Source organism: Phaethon aethereus (genome assembly GCF_964289735.1).
Source record: "Phaethon aethereus genome assembly, chromosome: 28".
In the NCBI taxonomy this organism is placed as follows: Eukaryota; Metazoa; Chordata; class Aves; order Phaethontiformes; family Phaethontidae; genus Phaethon; species Phaethon aethereus.
This window is the reverse complement of record NC_138604.1, coordinates 911,009-931,118: the sequence shown is the minus strand read 5'-3', so window position 1 is coordinate 931,118 and position 20,110 is coordinate 911,009. Positions and strand designations below refer to the sequence as shown.

Genomic DNA, 20,110 nt, shown 5'->3' with positions numbered 1-20,110 from the left:
TTCCGGCCTAGAGCCAGCCCCCCCCCCCCCGCCCCAAACGCCCCTTCCGGACGTTGCCACAGAGACGACGCGGCCCGCGGGCGGCGTCCCCTAAGGCGGGGGGGCCGAGAACCAACACCGGACGGGCGAACAGGACCGGGACGGGACGCAGTACCTGCCCCTGCTCTCCTAGCGGACGGTCCTCTCTGCGGCTGACGGCGGGAAACCGCCCACGGACCGCGCAGCACCGCGGCAAAGGCGGGGCGAGACAGGCCGGAGAGGGCCCACACTGCGGGGCTACCGCCGATGACGTCACCGAATACGGTGGCTGCCGTCGAGCACGCGCGCTCCGGACACTGCAGGCGGGGGGAAGGGGGGGCCTCACGCATGCGCACTGTTGCCCCTAGCAGGCGGCCTACCGCTACTTGTAAGCTGCGCGGCTGACGCATGCGCACCACTGTCCGTCACACTGGCGCCGTCAGCTGTTTGCACACCGGTACTGCAGCCGGGAGGCTGACGCAAGCGCAGTGCCCGCTGCCCGCTTGGCGCGAGTCGCTCTCCGCGCTTACCGCCTGGCGCATGCCCGCTGCCGCTTCTAAGCCGGGGCCGGTCAGGGGGAGGTGCGGCCATGTTGCTCCGTCGGGCCTGTGAACTCTTCTCCCCGCCGCCCCCAACTCTGCTCCAGGTCCCCCAAGACGCTTCAGGCCTGCCCGTGTGCTGGTGGTGTGGAGAAGAGGCGGTGCTGGAGGGACTGCGCAGGTGCCTGGTCTCTCCCTCTCTCTGTTGAGCTTCACTTCCAAAGAAAAGGTCGCTGTAAGTCACCAGGAGCAGATGTCTTTTGGACTTCCTAGGCCGTACTGAGAGCCTTTTGGAGGGATTGGGGGGCACTGGGAGGGTCTTTGGGCTCTTTTTTCCCAAGCAAAAAAAAGATTTCCTGTCATAAAGGGCATCCCATTTTGCTCTCTCCAGTTCTGTACAAAGTACTGTGTCCATGACACAGATACCAGTTTACTTCTGTGCAATGTGGGTGGAATTGGAGACTTTCTCTGAGGAGTTAAAGATCAGTTTCAGACCAGTCTTAAAATCCTGTATGTGGTGTCTGATGCTCCAGTTTGCTGTTTGCTGTCCCTGGCAGCTACACCATAGTTTGCTTGTCCATGGCATGGTGAATCCCTGTTCAAGACGCAGGACAGAAGCATTTCCTTGGGAAAGGGATGGTGTTTCAAGGGCTCCCCCATGAGCGAAACCTCTCCACAAAAATGGTTTCCTTCCAAATTATTACCCTATTCCTGAGGGAAAAAGCCAGGAAGGAGTCAGTTGGGGACTTGCCATGTCAAGGGCGGCAGTGGGAGCTGGCCCTGTCCCCTGATGGGACTGATGAATGCTGACCCTGTAATGACTCTTTAGGTGCCACAAGGGAAGGGGACCATTGTGGCACCAAGTGCTGTGACAGGCTCCTGCAGAAGTGTCATTTATCTGCATTAACTAATTAATGATGGCTTTGTTCTTTGCACTCATAACTGGGGTTCCTGCAATCCTTCACCAGGATCCTCCAGTCTGATCTCTGCTGGGACTGAACTAGAGGCTCAGCAACTTGGCGACCCTCTGAGCCCTGCCACGTGTGTTTTGCAGATGGCTGCTCCACAGAGCCCCCAGCGTCCCCCTGTCCCTAGACAGGGTCAGACTTCGGGAACTGGCAGTGCCAGATGCCACAAGGGGAAGGGTTGGATCCTGCCTACTTCAGCCGCAGCTCTTGGGCTCAGGAATCGTGGTGATCGTTATATGTCACAAAGTGCTGAGGACTTTTGTTACGAGGCAAGCAGAAAAGCTCCCAGTTGAGCATTGTATTCTGTGGCCAGCCCAGCTCCCACACCTTCAGCTTGAGTATACGTTTTTTTTATTTAATATCTTTATTTTATCCAGAAGTGGGGCCCAGATCCCCTGAGCCAACTGAGGCTGTGCACACTGCTGCTGCTGCTGGGAGAAGAGCTTCAGGTGGAATGGGTCTTCTTGAAGGCAGTGTTTCTGGAGGCCAAGTGTCCTGGCTCGCTGAGGAACTAGCTGCAGTCAGGGCTTTAGATGCCATGGTAAGCAGGCCTGGTTGGATGAACATAGCTGAACAAGGCATGTGCCCTGTCGTGCTGCTTTTCAGGAAAGTAAAGGCATAGCTTGTCCAGGAGATGACCTGGCCAGAAGTTATTGTCACTTGACTTTTGCATCTTATTCCTCTGAAGATGCCTGTGCAATAAAAAGGGGAGGGAGGGAAGGAAGAAAAAAAAAATGTAAGAGAGAATAGCATGCTTTACAGAAATAAACAGTTTCACTGCTTCTCTTAGTAAGGGCAAAAGTGAGCCTGACAAGAACCAGCTCTCTGGGCTTACAGGCTCTGGGAAGATCTGCCAGACCCATGCAGACTGTGTCGGTCCTTATTAGACATGACTGACAGTGGAAATGCCAGCCTGTGAAGCTATCTTAAGAGCTGGTATGTTGCCCATCACTGTAGTATCTAAACATTTTAACTGAGAGAAACAAAGAAGATTGTGCTCTGCTTTGCAACGTTTTTTTTCTCTCCAAAGGTTTTTCCAGCCATCCAAAGTTCAGATCTTCAGGATTGTCTTCCTTCCACAATAATAAACTTCTCTGAGGAGATTTCAGACAAGTGTTGGGTCTGCCCGAGGAGAAGTTTTGTCACCTCTGTAGTTCAGAGCACAGAGCTAGTCCCAGCTAGTCTGCAAGGCTCCTGCCAGGCACCGCAAACTGTTCACCAGCACCGCTGCAACCCAATGACTTAGCTAAAACACAGGAGTGGCCATGTAGCTGAGAAAAGGATCTGCCTCTTTGCTGTCGCTCACTGCTCCCGTGTAGCATCCTAATGGTTCACTCCAATACCTCAGTACTGCCTCTGATGCCTTGGGGACTGAGCACAGAGGGGTGATACACAGCAGGGCAGCAGGAGGGAAGTGATCTTAAGCACTCTTTGAACAAACCTATTGTCTGCCTCCTTGGCCTGGCTGCCAGATGCAGTTCCTGATCTGGAGGTGTGCCTAGATGATGGAGCATCACGTCCTGTGCTGTAGTATCCTCCAGGCTGCCTGATCTTCCTTATCTCTTCTCCTTCCTTGATGATCTTGTCTCCTGGATGCAGCAGGGCTGTTGGCAAAGTGCACAGAGAAGAGAGTCATGCCTCGCCCTGGGATCAGGAGCCCATCAGCTCAGATGTTGTAGCCGTAGCAGTCTGCAGCTCAGCCACAGCCATGTCTGTTCCTGGCTATGGACCTGCTGATCCTGGCACTGGTCTGACTTCCCGGCTTGACCTTCCCGGCCCCATTACCACGAACCTGTCTCGTGAGCTGCACTCTCAGTTGAACCTGGCTACCATCCCAGGGGCAATGCGGGACGGTCCTGCCTGATCTGCAGCACCCTTTGATATCTCAGCCCTGCTCTGGCCCTGCTGATGATATTGCTGATCCTAACCAGCAGCATCTGCCATGGCCCTCCAAGGGCTGCAAACATCCTCCATCAGCAGTGCCCCCTGACGTTAGTCATGCTTCTGGGCTTGGGAAGAGACACGAACTTGTCAGATTTAGTGCATTGAGATCAGGCCCTTGGTCTTTGCCTTACCTTTCTGCAGCGTTGGCTCAGTGATGTGAACATTGCGCTCTTTGCACCGGTTGGAGCTCTTCAGATAGCTTATGAAAGCATTCCTGCGATATCGGTCAACCAGTTCTCCCAAGTCAGCCTCTACGGTTGACGGCAAGCAATGCTCATCAATGGGGCCATCCCCAGATCTCACCATCCGGCACTTTTCTTTCCGTTCTATCAGGCTGTCTTTGTTCTGCAAGTAAAGGGCACGTCCTGATTAGCATCCAGTGGGGCCCTGGAGTTGCTGCGTTCCCTTCAGAGAACCTACAGGCAGGGATTCATCTCAAAAGTGTGCGCAAACAGGAGTCGGCACCCTGCAATGGGATCACAGGGACAGGCACTCCTCTGGGAGTCCAGTTCCCAGCCAGAGCTGGGTCCTCAAACAGATACTTCCTGGAGGACTTAGCAGAAGAACAGCACACCGGGCACAGGTGCCTCAGATGAAGAAGCCTTGCAGTCACCTTCTCGTTTCCGATTGTGTCAGGGAGCCGGAGGCTCTCGCCATTGCTGGTGACTGTGAGGCAGCACACAGGCAAAGAGGAGGTAGCCCTGGATTCTGCCAGAGTTCATCCAACACAAGATGCTCCAAAGAAGACATATGGGACTGAGTGAATGAGTGAGTCACTGTTATGTTTCCATTGGACTGTCCTGCATTGAGCCTCGCAAGTGAACAGGACAAAAGTGCTTATCAGCACCTTAAGGGACAAATCACAGTCTGGTGGACAGGTCAATGATTCTGTCCCCAGACAGAGAAACTGCTTCAGCTCCTCCTCCTCCTCCTCTTCCTCCTCTTCTTCTTCTTCTTCTTGCCAGTCATCCAGAGGAAGTGTTTATCTCACCAGAGTGTTCAGAAGCCAAACGAATCGTTTGAGATGGCTTGTAGCACCTCAGCTGCAAGGCACCATGTGGCCAAGGGAATACTGAGAAGCTAATACTCACAGTAACCCCTTGCCCTTTCCTTTACTGCTGCACTGTCCTCTAACCCATCCCACATTTGCCAAGGCATGCAGGTGTGCTTGTTCTCTTGCCATACACAGTACCTTCTCCCACCGTCTCCTGTCTCTTAAGAGTTTTCCAGTCCCTTCCATTTCATCATAGCTCAGATGTCGTCGCTCTGGCTCGGTGTTGACTGGTGGAACTTCCAAGTGTATTAACTGTTTCTCAGGCTTGGTAGGCTTCATCCCTTTGTCTGTGCCCCCAGCAGAAGGTGGACAAGTGGCAGTTTTGCAGGTGGCTTTCTGGAACTGAGCTTCTACTCCTAGCAGAGATTAAAAAACAAAGAAAAAGCCCAGAGAAGCCATGTTAGAGTGTAGCAGAAAGGAACACCTGATCCATATTTAACACAAAGGGTGTTGGCACGTTGTGGTCATTGGAACTCCCAACAGAGCTTACTAAAGAATAAGCTCTTCTGAATTGGTGTTTTCCAGCTGCCATCAACAGCTGAAGAAAGGGTCTTGTTTTGGATGAGCTGGATCATGAATGCTAACAAACAAAATGCAGTACAGTATGTTAAGCTGCAGGGTTCAAACTTTGATCCCAACCTGAAAGATTGGATAACCTGTCTGCTGCAATTGGACTGACTACAGTATTGCACATATTCCGGATTCTTCAGCTTTTCCCTAGAAGTCTCCTTCTGGCCACTGCTCTAGGACAATGGTCTCAAGAAGCCATATTCTGGACTCACTTTGGCATTTCCTGTCTGTATAGAGATGCTTTCCCAACCAGTGCTCTCCTCTCACCTGTTTTGGTCTCTTGGGATTGTCCTTTTCTCATTTCCAGCCACTGCTTTTGACAGTCAATGAGATCTTTGGGGCTTATAAAATTCCCTGGTTTTGAGGAAGTCAAGAAGATGACCACATCCTCCAGATCCTTGTCGCTGATGGGAACTTTGGTCTGGCAACCAGAACAGAAAATGACAGTGGAATCACCAAAAGGTCAAGGCTTGCCCCCAGCATGGGAGGGGTGAGCTTTGCTGTTGTTCCAGATGCTTTTGCAGGGAAGCATGGCACAAAGGCAACCTGCTGAGTTTTCCTTGGGTTTATGAAGCATTCGCAACTTGACCGGTCTTCTGCTGCCCCCTGCAGAGCTCTCGGCTTTTACTGTGACAAACTTCCCAGCCCTCTGGGTTTCAGGAAGATGTTTTGGCTCAGACTAGAATATCAGTTAACATCTGAACTGCTAAACCCTAATAAACCTGAACGTGTTCTTCACAGCTTTGTAATGCTGCGGCACGTTCAGTGACGCTTCCTCACTGAAAGTGAGGCCCAGTGTGAGCCGTGCTGTGCAAACATGTACTGAAAGGCAGTGCGGTGGGGAGATGTAGGAGCCTCGTAGGGGAAGAACCAAGCATCAATGCTGGGAAACTCAATGCCACTTTCAGAGCCTACAGCAGGATCCCAACAGCCACATTACTGAGCAGTGACTGTCTTCCGAGTCTGTGAGGCAGTGGATTTCTTCACTCCCCCCTGGGACTCGCTCTAGGTGCATCTCTGCTGCTTTCCCTTCCCTTTGCCCTTCAGCTTTTCAGAGGTTGTCAGAGCCATTCTCTGAGAGTAAGGCAAGCAAAAACGCCCCTTGCTGAAGCTCTTCCATTTGCTCTGGGTTGGCATGCAGGAAAATAGGGCAGAATTGCAGCAGTTCATTACTTTTCTGTTCCCTACGTACCTCCTTGATGATTTTAATGAAGTCCACTCTCTTGATCTTCTTCCTGTCCATACCAGCCTTTATGAATATGTCCACCATCCTCAGCTTCTTTTGTTGCAGGAGGTTATGCAGTGTGACAAGAGCCTGGGGATATGGTGCACAAACAAGGGGAATGCTACCCTTCTTCCAAGGCTGGCTGCTCTTTGGTGGTGAGAGCTGAAAAGGTTTATAAAATACCCTGAGATCACCATTATCCAGGAGCAGCATGCCTGTCAGTGTGGCATCAGCTGGGGTAAAGCAGCATCACTCTACTGATTTGACAGCAGGTGCTACTTCCCATGCACTTCCGTACTTACGTCCAGGCTGTCAGTCATGGCTGATTTGACAGCAGCCCTCCTGTCTGCTCTGTGTGCCTTTATTCTTTGCCAGCATCTTTCTTCTTGATTGCTGAGGGAAGGTTTTTGAGTCAGCCATTTTTCAATGTCCCCTAAGCTTTCCAGCTCAGTGCGAAACTGCCTCCTCGCCTGAATCCAAGCCTCTGCTGTTTGTAGACCTTCTTCTGTATCAGAGGTGGTCTTGGGGGAGCTGAGGCTATCTTCTTCCTCGTGGGTCAGCTGCAAGACAGACATGACAGAAGTCTGTGGCCCAAGTTGGTTTCAAAAAGGGAGAAGCTGGTCTTGCCACAGGTGGAACAAAAAGAATGTGATGTCTAGATTTGGATGGCCCTGTGGGGCCTACTTGCTTTCAGTTTAAAGGGAAAAGTTGGATGCATATTTCTCCAGTGGTGTAATTGGAAACCATGCTCCAAGACCACCTCTGGCCCGACGTTAGTCAAACCCTCAATCACATCCTCGCAGCTAACACCGCTGCTTTATGTGACAGATGCGCTTCCTGCAGAATTGAGAGTTGGAGTCAGGTGGGTATGGTTGTTTCCAAAAACAACAGCAAGCCCATCACAGAACAGTGGGGAAACACATGTGGTAGGATGTGGTCAAAAGTGGGGCCTCCATGTGTGTAGTGGGCAGGGGCCTCCAGTTCTGACGTGCTTCGGGCTGGACCGGGTGGGGTGGGGTGGAGACAGGGCCATCAGAGTAGCACGAAAACAGGTGGGTCCTGCCATTTCACAGAATGCTGGGTCCCTGACACCAAGGAGCAGCTGAAATAACATGTCGGCCATTTTACTTATGAAGAATGGCCAGAGTGCTCTCCATGCTACTTGGAGAGACAGCTCTCCCGCTCCACACTGCTGTCTGGAGCTGGCTCAGGCCATGTGACTGGGAGAGATCCTGCTTGAGCTCCAGAGTTGGCACCCGGGCAGAGGTGGCCTCCTTTCCAGGGATGGAGCAGGCCCACTGATGCCCTCACCATGGCCAGCTGCTTGTTTTGCCCCTTGGCCTCGACTGGCAGTTTCTCCCTCACAGCAGTGAGCAGGTGAGAACGAAAACCACAGCCGGCCGCAGTGCTCTTTGGAGGGAGTGATGCTGCTGGGACGTGGGAAGACCTTCCCAACTCAGTGCCACCCCAACCAGAAAAAGGCTGCTCTGTTGATACTCCCGTACCTGGGCCCTCTGCATCTTGTTGCTTTCTCTCTCAGCTTGCTGTTGAGGCAATGCTGGCAAGGTGACCCTTCCTGCTTTTGTGTTCTCTTCTTTCTCCTTCCTTTTGGCCATGGACGCCTCCAGTTTTCTTCTATTGTTCAGCCCAAATACAGACTGTCCTTTCTACAGGAATCCACAAATGCAATAGCAGCTGTTAGTCTCACCTGCCTTTTCTTTTTAAGTAATGCTCTTCTCTCCCTCATCTTCCCTTTTTTCGCAGTTTCTGTCGACAGACAGTTCTTACAGATACAGCCACGACCGATGAACTAAGTCACCAAAGAGCTAACTTTTGAAAAGGGCTACAGTTCCTTTTCTGAGATCAACAATACCAAACATAGGTAACAATGGGAAAACGAGCCACAGTACGACAGCAACTCAGCATCAGTATCTGGGTATTTTTTTATGCACCTATTTCTCCTAAGATATTCCCACTTGATTTTCTACAACCAAGTGACACAACAATTGCCTCAATCCATACTACATACCTGTCCTGTCTGCCTTTGTTCTTCAGAAGTAGGTAATGGCAATTCAGGGCTCTCGAAAGGAGTGTCTTTGTGCTGCCTTCCTTCTGTGCCTGCACATTGTGGCAACAGTCTGAAAGTATACACTGGGGTGAGTGCAGGAAGAGTTTCTTCTCCATCCTGTACTCACGCTGCTCACCTGCTTCAGCAGCAGAGCTTCACCCAATTGTCTTCCCCTCCACAGAGACAGGGATAACCCTGAGCTGTAATGCTCAGATGTCCACCAAGGAAATCAAGATGAGCTTTTTCCATACGGAAGGCTCCGGGACACGCAACCTCATGCGTCCCTCTTGATGGAAGATGAGAGGATTTGCATCCTGTGCAATGACAGGCATCTGGAGATACTGGCATCCCCCTCCTGGCCATTACATGGACCACTGCAAAGCAGTCCCAAATACTGTGGGACTTCCCATCCAGCAAGGAAATGCACTGTGTGGTGACATGTGTTAACGGCCCTGAGTTAATACAAACACTGGGTCCAAAGGGAACAGGTTTCTCAGAGAGCTTGGGTAGTCTCCGTCCCTGAAAGCTTTGAAGAAAGACTGGATAACATCCTGAGCAACCTGGTCTGACCCTGAGCTCATAGCTAACTCTGCTTGGAGCAGCCAGTTGGACTAGGACCTCCCAAGAGCCCTTCCAACCTCCATTATTGTATAAACCTATAAAACATCCCGCACAAGCACTAGAGCACAAGACCACTCTAATTGAGTCCTTTCAGAGTCTCACCTGCCAGGAGGCCCTCCTCCCTCTGTCTTCTCCTCTGCTTCTTCCTCCATCTCAGCTCTGGCTAAGTGGTCTGGAGAAACGCGCCTTTGCAGAAGGTGCAATGTGCGATGAACAGCTGCTGCAAGCATGAAAGGAGAAAACCTCTTAGAACAGGCAGGAGGAGGCACAGATCTGCTCTGCAATGTTAGAAGCTGTTTGAGGCCTCACTGGCATTCCTTCTGAGACCTGTTTTCTCAGAGGGAGATCTTAAGCCCTTCCTGACACTAGCCCTTGATCCTGTTCAGCACTTGATAGCCACATTATTCTCTTTGATGTGATTTTCTCCTGCTGTGGCTAGTCTTTCCTCTGCACACAGTGGCCTTCAGGGGGAGACGGGTCCTGGTGCTTAACAGTCTCTTTTGGAGGAACAATTTCTTGGTGTTGCAGACATGTTTGGTATAAAAAAATTTGCTATCCTGGCACATTCAACTTAAATACATTATAGCTCTGATGTTCCTGAGAAATTTAGGTTGAGGAGATAGACTTCCCAACTTTAAAAGAGAAGTGAGGTCTTGGCACAGCTTAGCAACCTTTGCACAGTTGTTCTCTATGTGATTTTTCTATTGAATCACGCCACAGTGCTTCCAAGAGATACACCACCCCCCCAGCATCCCACAACTCAAGGCAGTTTGTGATTCACAGTGCTGATCTACTTCCGCAAACATTTACTCCTCCCTGCACAAACAAACTCCTGAAATGGAAGAGGTATCCTCCAGGTCATGGAGTGCAGGGGTAAGACATACTTCAACACCATCAACTGCAGTTGGTGGTACTGAGGCCCCCTGGGATCTTGCTCCAAAACGAGTCCCTTGAGACAATCAAGAGAGGTAAACAGAGGCACACAGGGTGCGTCTGCCATCCCAGGCATCTATTGTAGCCTGGGCCCTAAACACCTATCAGTAATGAAGACAGACGAATGCACAAATATCTGCCAGGAATCAGTCGCTAACATTACCTCTTACTCCCGTGCTGCTCAAAGCACTCTCGCCTCCTGTAAATATCTCTTCATCTGTGAGAGAAGCTCTTCGAGGCACTGCCCTCATCTCAAACCTGGAAGCAGGAGGAAGGCACCATTCTGAGAAAAGGGCTTCTCTGTAGAGCCAGCCTCACGTCCTAGGCCATTAAGGGAACCACCGAGCAGTGCTGGCCTCGGGAACGGCTCAGCAGCCCCTCGCTAGACAGATGTTTTGGTTTTTTGCCTCAGTCCTCCTGTGCCATTTTGACTCAGGAAGATGTTTTGGAGATACTTTGATTCACCTGAGTTTCACAGAAGGCACAGAAATATCACAGACAGAGGACTTGCATGCATCTGGTCTTTGATCCACCCTCTAAGAGGAGCTTTCCATGTTATATTCAGAACAACAGAAATAGAAGGTTCTTACTTCTGTTAAATGTTTTGGCAGTCTCTACCAGTGGAAAGAGCACATCTGTGCTTGGTCAGACAAGGGCTGCAGAAACAAATATACTCACTGTGGAAACTGGTGGACATGGCCAAAATGGCTTGGAGAAAGAGTGACTTCTTTGTCCAATATCACCCATTTCTTCTGCAACAAGGACAGGAACATCTGATGTGACTCCAGGGAAACTAACTCATTGCTCACAATGGCCTTTCCATAGCTCCAAGAATTAATGGCCTCTCAGCAAACTTCTGGCCAAGTGCCTCAGCCCCCTGCTAAAAAAGCTGCGCAGCATAGAATCTGCTAGGGTGAGGAACATTGCCAGCCCTTTTGCAAGGACAAGAGTTGATGGTGTCAGGCAGGAGACTCCTTGTTTACCAGGGAAGAAGTCAATGGAGGCAAACACAAGGGAAGACCCATTATGAGCCTGGGTTCCTGGCTGCTGGTTGCAGTGAGGTGGCTTGCTTTAACTATTGCTGAACCGAGAGCAAATGGTTCTGAGCTGGTTTTATCCCCAGAATCCTTCCAAAGACTTCCAAAGAGCCTGCATGCCTCTGCAGTATGGAGGAACCCAGCCACCGGCTCCTTCTCTTCCGTCAGGCCAGAAGAACTACACCAAGAGCGTGCCAGTAGCCACGAGGGGCTGGTCTCAGCAAGGCCTTGCTGTCTCTGCACCTCAGCCTCATGTCCAGAGTGTTGGGTGGACACCATCACCCCTGCCATTGCTTTAGCCTTTTTCTTATTTCATGGCAAGGCCCTTTCAGCGCTTTCCCTTGCCCACCAAAAGTAGTACTGCGTACCTGTCCAGCACCTTGAACCACAGCAAATAAAAGAAAGAAGCTACAGAAAGCTTTCACTGCTACAGACCATGCCTAGCCCAAGTGACCCAGCAGGTTACAGCTGGCCAGCAGGACTTAGTTCCTCAGTCTGTTCATGGGATGTCAAACCCACCCTAAGTAGCACTGGAAAAACAATAAACTTACAGTGAGCAACTTCTCTACCACGTATGTAGACTCGTTGAGGCTTAGTAAAAAGTCTTTGCAAAATGCCATTGTCACTTCTGTTCCCCGGATAGCAAGAGTGCCAAAATCCTTTAAAATGAAGTTCACGTCTTGTCTGTTTTTTAGGATGAAGTAGAGAAAGTTCAGGGTCTCCTGCACACAGTTCTGCACGACTTCCTCAGAATAGGGGACATCTGAGTGGATCTTCTTGTAGCTCACAGACACTTTCTTAATCTCGCCTGGAAAAGAGGAGGAAGACTGTAACTCAGGCAGCAGTTGAACAGACTCAAAGAAAGTGCCAGCAGCTCCCAGGCAAAATACACTGCTATAGCACTGACTGGTCTAACCACCTGGTGCAGCTCCTTAAAGGAGCTGATGTAGGCCCCTCCTCAAGTTAAGGTCAAATCACTCCATTAATGGATGTGCCAAGCTGCAGCCATGATTCCCTAAACAGATACAGGAACCAAGGACCTTGGCCATCTGTGTCCAAGGACCTTCGCCATCTGCGTCCACACTGCAGAGGAGGGCAGGACAAGGAGGGAAGAATGGGGCTGGTTCCCACGGGAAGAGTGGAGCGTGCTGGGCCATGGAGCTGAGCCCACATGTAGCACACTCCTGGTCTGGGGAGATTTGGATATAAACACAAATAAACCATCAAGCTCTTAATGCTGTGCAGGCCTCATCAATGGCACACTGCAGATTCAGCAATGGCAGCAATGGTCAGAAATGGCAGCAAATCTGGCTGTTGTCAGTTTTCTGTGCTAGCTATCATTTCCATCTCTCGTTCAAGGCTCTTCACAGCTGACTTTGACCTCTTTTGACTTCTCTGCATAAAAAAAGCTCTATGGGCCTGTGGGCATTTGCCTCAACAAAATCCAACGTGGTACAAGAACAAAGCATCAGCATCACCTCAACAGCTTTATGCTAAACAGTTCCAATAAATGACCATCAGCCAGCAGGCATCCTACAAATCAATAACGTGGCTGGCATGAAGCCAGTTGCTAAAGCAGATCATGGAGAGATGGTCTAACTTTGTACAGCCTTAATAAAAACTAGTACGAAAGAAATGGCCCCTTTCTAGGCATTACTACTTGGTGGGCTGTTTGTGTCATCCCACAGAGGTTGCTCTCGGGGCCTTCAGAAGGCCTCTGATGTGTCTGTCCATCATTGCCTCTGTGAAATATGTTCATCTGATTCGTGTGATGAAGTGTAACCTTCTGGACTTTTATGGATTTCTCCTGCACCATAAAAAGGGGTATTTTACAGGAGAAAGTTAAACTACTTTGCTGGTATATCAGCTCAAACCAGTTTGACCACTGACCGCATAGTATTGTGTAAAGAGAAACTTGTAAAGTGCATGCATAAAGTTTGGGGTCATCCTGGGGGCACGCCGAGGAAGATTCGAGAAGACTCTAGAAGGAGAAGAGGGCATGCGCCGAAGAAGATGACACGCCTATTCATGAATATGTATTAGCAGACAGGATATAAACCAAGAACAGGAACTGTACTGCGTGCGTCTTGGTGGAGCGGAGACTCCCGGTGCACCCAGCACTGTTTGCTTGCCTCTATTCGTTTAATAAATTGTAAACTTGAATTGGAATCCTGTTTGGGACTAAATCATTTATCACACCTCTAAACAGCAACCAGTATAAACCCCAAATATATGGACGTAGGGGAAAACAAAGAATTTCATTGCTGTTCTTACCAGGAACAGGTGCAGAAGCATGTTGCAGCTCACGGATCTCTGCAATAGTCCTGGACAGCGAAAACATAGGTCTCTGAAATGTGTGCACCTCGCCATTTTCAAGAGAGCGCCATTTTTGGATATAAAACGTCCCCAGTCCTGTTATGCTGACAGCCTGAGGCTGGAAAAAGAAGAGAAGGGCAAGCATTTGTAGGTTGAAAAGCAAAGTGAGGACCTGTGAGAGCTTGCAAGGGGCGCACCTTGTGCCCGGCCGACTCTTGGTGCAGAACACTTTTGCACACCTCAACCAGACTTTTATTTCTGTATTTATATATTGCATATGTATAAAACAGGTATTTTATGGTACTGATTTTATTTATTTAGTTATTTAGTTATTTATTTAATGTGTCTCAATTTACGGAGAAGCTGGTCTTTGGCACATTTGTGGCAAATTTGTAAATGGCAATGCAGTTCTGGGAAGAACAATGGCACTTGCTGGCACAGGGATGCTGTGACCCCTGAAGCCATCGGGCTGAGAGGAGGAGTAGGGTAGGATCCCACCTTTCTCTGCAGGAGCTGTTGCCGAACATGCTTAGACACAGTGCTCCAAATAGTAACGACATCTGGAAAGCAAGGGAAAGACACGTCAAGCTCTAAGTCAGCCAGCTCACGTCCCGTCAGCACATCTGTAGACAAGCAGATTGTAGATGCAAGTGTGTTTCAACAAGGCTCATGGGATAAACCCATCTGTGACACAGCCCAAATCTTTGGCCTCGGTCTTCTTCCAGCAGGACATCTTTCCCTTCAGAGCCAGAGCCCTGGGTGTGACCCACTGCTGAGGGAAACCCATCCATGGGACTTCCACCACAGCAAGGGGAAGGTGCTACGTGCACCGGACTCTGCGGGGCTCAGGGTGTCCTTAAGGGCCTCCCCCCTAGGGACAAACTCCACTTCCCACAACTATTTGTGCCATTCAGCTTGTCTGTGGTGATGCTCGTCGGAGAGCTCCCAAAGTCCTTACCACTGAAGGAAAGCTTCTTGAGGGTGGGAAATGTGACCATGCCGTAGCTATCAACCTTGCTGCAGAGCTCGATGTTAGTGATCAGCGCTTCCACGTTTGTCATGTTCTTGCTTTGGGTCAGCAAGCAAGGCTGCCAAGGGAAGGATTTTGATGTCTCCTAGTGGGAAACACTCCCTCTCCAATGTCCTTGCCTGTGCTTTACCAAACAGCTCCTGCACTATCCCACTCTCTCCCTTTGTCCTCTGAGTCTCTGAGGTACAGGAGAGACTTTGCACGTCCCCTGGATCTGAGAGGTTGCCGGGGCCTTGCAGAGAAGTGAAGGGAGGGTCTGGGGCTTATGATGAGAAGGGGCTCTGTGACACGGACTGGGGTCACAGAGGGATGTCCCCACATGACCCCACACCCACTGGTGTGGCCAGGTTTGGTCCTGCAGTAAGAAGGGGGCTGCTCCCTAAAACACACACACAATCCTCACTCCCTGAGAAGGCTGTGGGGCAGGGAGAGCCTCCAAGATGTCACCACATAGTGGAAACGGGGACACAGAATTACATGATCACAGACTGGTTGAGGTTGGAAGGGACGTCTGGAGGTCTTCTGATCTAACCCCGCTGCTCAGGCAGGGCCACCTCTTTTTTCCGAGTAAAACTGTGGTGCCTACAGTAATAAAGGACATCCCATTTGTTATGCCAAGAGTAGGGACTGGTCCAGGGAATCCTGCAGCAGCAAGGGCACATGGCAGGCAGGCCAGGTTGTACTTTCTGGCTGTCCAGCTGGCCCCGCAGCGCTGTGGCTGTTAAAGGAATGTGGAGAACAGGCAGGAGTAGTGAAGGCTCTGCCTTACCTACCACAGGTCCTCAAGGTGATGAAGCTGAATTAGGGAGTCAACCTGGTAACAAGTTAAAAACAATCTGGAGCTTAAAAACACAACCCACCCACCCCAGTAACACCACTGGCAAGTTGTGCAAGAGCCCCAAACTACTCACAAAAGACCATCAAGCAGCACCTATGCTAGGCCACTAGAAATAGGTATCAGCTGAGTGAAGGCTGTGTGGTGGGGAGGGGTGTATTCCAGTGGTAAGTCTGCCCAGCATCCCTGATGCTTCTGATACAACAAAGATGAGAACATGTGGTAGATGAGGGGGACAGGAGGGAAAAGGGATGGTTCCATATATTAACTGATGTTGCAGTTGTTATTACAGCAGCAACAGCACTGTGGAAGTAAGCCATCTGTGCGGGAGAAGGATGGACTTCACAACTCTATGAGAGTTATATTCCGAAGCCGTTTATTGTCTTGTGTGACTCCAATATATATCATAATTTTCGCTTAGTCACTGCGCACACACTCATGATTGGTTACAACTTGTTACACACACTATTGCAATTGGCTATATACAAAATATCACGCGCTGTCCACGCGCCCCTCACACAGTCAGGATTGTTGCTTGCAGGTGTTCCTGTTTTCCTCGCTTCTTCTTAGTTGTTTATCACAGCTCCTTCTCCTCAAGGCCGAGCCGTGCAGATATCCAGCTGTTCACCAGCTTCTCAGTGCCACAGCTCCTTCTCCTTAAGGTCGAGCCATGCAGATCAACGCCACAGCTCCTTCTCCTTAAGGTCGAGCCATGCAGGGTGATCCCAACATCTCCCCCTTTTTGTTTATCTAAAAACAAAACCTGATGGATCATTTGCAACCTAAGGACTGTGAGGAAGATGGACCATCTGTACATGCTTGTATTGTCCTGTGCCGTGAACTCAGCCCAGCAGTCGGTAGGTGCCAGCTTTACGTGGGCGTCCCCACGGAGGCAACGATGGCCTTGCCATACACCGATCCCCCTGCTCTTCGGGAAATCCCGGTATTTATACATTTGCCAAGGAACAAGTTTCGACACACGTGGCCAGCGAGTGTCGGAACACGCCTCGGTTGTCACCTTTCAACATAGGGAACCTATGGCGCATGTGCCCGCTGGCCAGACGTGCTGCACGCGCCACAGCCACCCCGTCTATTGGTTCGTAAGGCTTTGTTCACACGGCATCTTACCATAATCCAGCAGTCACATATCAACTATGCTTAAATTAATAGCAGAATGTTACAAGGTAAACAATTCTAGCTGTACTACTCCTAGCGATAGAAGCTACTTCTAGTGATGGAAAAAGTGCTTGTATAAAGCTATGAAAACCAGTATTATATCTTACCAAAGGATTTGTAGTTATAGAGCGGTTTGCCCTAAAAGCTTTCCATGTTCCTCTCATGATACTGCTAATTTCAGTGTGATTTACCCATACATTTTCTTTTGGCTGAGGTGGCATCCAGATTGCGATGACACCTGATAGTGTCAAGATGTGTCCGACGATGACGATGGTGACTGTTTCACCCATGGTTTTACCCATTTTGTGGGTACCCAACGAGTTCCAGAATCTGCAATGACACAAGCATAACCTCGTCCCCAGGTTAGCAGTTGAAAAGGTCCTTCCCACATATTCTTTTCCAAATTTTTAACTTTTACTTGCACATTTTGTGTTAACTCAAACAGACTTCCTGTCATTCCTTTTACATGTTTCTCCTTCTGCTAGACGGAAATAATTTAACACATATAAGGCTTTATTCAAATGTTCTTGGGGTGGTATGGTAGCCTCTCCCCCTTTTTGTTTTTGCAATAAACACTTCAGGAAATGATTCATTCATTCAACAATAGCTTGTCCAGTTGGGGAATGTGGTATTCCAGTAACATGTGTCACTCCCCATTGAGCAAAAAAACTTTGGGTTGACTGGGCTACATAACAAGGACCATTATCGGTTTTAATTTGTAGGGGTATACCATGGGCTGCGAATGCAGCTCGCAAATGCTTTTGTACATATCTACTAGTTTCTCCTGTTTGTGCAGTGGCCCAAACTATTGCAGAATAGAAATCAATTGAAACATGAACATATTTAAATCTTCCAAAGTCAGCAACATGTGTCACATCCATCTGCCATAGGTTGTAGCGAATGCAATCGTCGGGGACTAACTGTAATTGCGATTCCTGGGCCTATTTGTTGACAATCAGCACAAGTCTGTATAATAGCTCTAGCGTCACCTGCACTTAGATTAAATTGTCTCGCTAAAACTTTGGCAGATTGATGGAAAAAGGCATGAGAGGCTTGTGCTTGACCTAAACGGTCCGGAGCAGGTTCAGCCCATACTGCGGCAGTCAGCCGATCAGCTCTTGCATTTCTTTCCACCAATTCCCCTGGAAGGTTGGTATGGCTGCGTATATGCATAACGTAATAAGGATGTCGTCTTTTCTGCAGTAAAACCCAAAGCGTTCTGAATTGTTGATATAGCTGTTCCTGCTGTACCTGTCTGAGGATTGAACCTTCCAATCTTTGGAGTACTCCAACTACATATAAAGAATCAGTAATTATATTCACAGGTTCTTCAGACCATAATTTAAAGGCTTCAATTACTGCCTGTAGTTCTACCTTTTGAACTGATCCTGGCACGACAAGTACCCGTTCTTTCCATTCGCCATGCTCTCGCCATACTATTGCTGCCTTGCGTGTTTTCCCACCACCATCCATAAATACTGTAGCACCTTGAACTGGATATTGACTACACTTTGATTTTTCTTCTACTTCATGTTTGGGTTGTTTTTTGGGGGGTTTTTGGGGAGTTTTTTTGGTTTTTTTAAAGGTAAACATTTTGTGTGATGGATAATGAATCTAAATGTCACCCTCAAATTCTGCTAATGCAGTTTGGAAGGGAACCGAGTGCTGCAAAGCCCAAGTCAAATATTCTTGTTGTAATGGTATTAAAATCGTTTTCAGGTCCTTTGCCGACATATCAATAATTCTGTTGCGCCCTTTCATAATCAAATTTGCAAAACACTCTACTTTCATGGTGATGGTTTTTCTGTGCTACTGAGGTAAAAAGACCCACTCTAAAATTCTCAGCTTTTGATTCCAGCTTTGTTATCTACTGTATTATAAGCGCATAGGGATGTCGCTCATGATTGACTACTGCCAAAGTGATCCCTATCGAGGGGTCTATCCTAGAACTAAATGCTTGAGTTACCTTTTCAGAAATGTTTGCTACTGCTTCCCAGGCTTCCTTGGTCAATTGCTGAGGAGAGTTTAACCTGCTATCCCCTTGCAAGAGCTGAACCAAGGGCTCCATATCTTGGTTTGTGATCCCACAAATAGGTCGAATCCAGTTAACATCTCCTACCAATTTTTGTACATCATTTAATGTTTTAATCTGAATTCTTAATTCAACCTTCTGGGGGGTTACCGACGTTTCAGTGATCATCCACCCCAAGTACCTCCAAGGCGCTTCAGCTTGTATCTTTTCTGGCGCCACTTGCAGCCCACTTTGTCTTAAAAGCTCAACGAGCTCCCTGATCATTTCTTCCGGATTTAATTGATCACCGGCCAACAATATGTCATCCATATAATGATAGATGAGATATTGAGGCCACCTTTTTCTGATTGGCTGTAAAGCCCAATTTACATAAATTTGACACATCGTGGGTGAATTTTTCATGCCTTGTGGCAATACTGTCCAATGATATCTTTGCATGGGTTGCGCCTTGTTTGTACTTGGGACTGAGAATGCAAAATGTTTGGCATCATCTTCATGCAGAGGGATTGTAAAAAAGCAATCTTTGAGATCTATGATCAAAAGCTTCCAATACTTCAGTATCATACAGGGAGATGGTAGCCCTGGTTGCAAGGCTCCCATGTCCACTATACCTTATTGACTTCTCACAAGTCATGTAATAGTCTCCATTTTCCACTTTTCTTTGGAATCACAAAAACAGGTGTGTTCCAAGGACTAGTGGTTGGCACAATATGGCCTTTCTCGTCAATGACTCCAGGTAGAACAAAAAGTCCCTACTTTGTTGCTGAAGATCGTCCTAATAACAAAGCACTCAATCCATATCCTAATGGTCCATTTGCGTTAGTCGGGACATCATAAACCGACATGTCCCATAAGGTAACTTCTACTGTTGTTTCCACGTCCATTCCGGCGCTCCCTCTGGTTTGGGCGCTGAGGCTTGCCAAGCAGCCTGGTGGTGCTTCCCCATTTGTGTCGTCGTGTGGGGTGCCTTCGTGCTCGGTCGCCCGTTTCCCAATTTCATACCATCCCGATGATACTTTGAACAACGTTCTGAGGCTTGATGACCAAATTTTTGACATCGACCACACGGTGCTCCTGCTGGGCCTATTCCTTGCTGAAAGGGTCCTTGTTGGAAGGATTTATGACCTGTCTCAATCTGCCTAGGTTCTTTCCTTGTGGCCTTGCACTGAGCTCTAAAATGGCCTGTTTTTCCACAATTAAAACATTTTTTCTCCCTTTTTCCATTTATAAATGGCTTAATTGCTGCTGCAAAGGCACTTGCGAGTGTTTCTGCCTGATGTGTGGCAGAGCCTACTCTGTTGCAGGCTTCTACCATTTGTACTAACGTTGCTTCTTTTGGCAAAGTTAACAAAATTCTTTTACAATCTACATTGGCATTTTCTACTGCTAAATTCAACAACACTGCTAGTTTTGCCTCTTCATTGGTATACACTTTATTCAAAGTGTCTCTCAGACGATCAACAAAAGACATATATGGTTCATCTCTCCCTTGTCTAATTTGAGTGTAAGATGGTTGCCTCTTTCCCTCCTCAGGGACTGTTCGCAACGCATTCAATGCTAGTCGCCCAACTAATTGCAAGGCTTCTAAGGGCAGCTGAGCTTGCAATCTAACATCCACAAACAGTCCCTGGCCTGTCATTTGTTCCATAGTAATGTTCTGGAGTGGATCGCCGTCTTGACGCTCCAGGTTTCTCAGGGCTTCTTGCATACAGAGTTTATACCATCTGTCTGCCCACAATAACCT

The 20,110-nt window shown here is 48.8% G+C and overlaps 1 protein-coding gene across 1 annotated transcript; it reads right to left on the bottom strand.

The window, feature by feature from the left end:
- Positions 1–1,889: 1,889 nt before the first annotated feature.
- LOC309414222 (uncharacterized protein) lies at positions 1,890–14,460 on the bottom strand (the record flags this gene model as incomplete). Its single annotated transcript, XM_082011519.1, is given in 13 exon segments — positions 1,890–1,949; positions 1,952–2,217; positions 3,601–3,814; positions 6,621–6,878; positions 7,824–7,985; positions 8,348–8,456; positions 9,110–9,227; positions 10,104–10,198; positions 10,619–10,692; positions 11,529–11,785; positions 13,252–13,411; positions 13,792–13,853; positions 14,252–14,460. Coding segments are annotated over 13 exon segments (1,938 nt in total). The 5' UTR covers positions 14,355–14,460.
- Between the last annotated feature and the right edge of the window lie 5,650 nt (positions 14,461–20,110).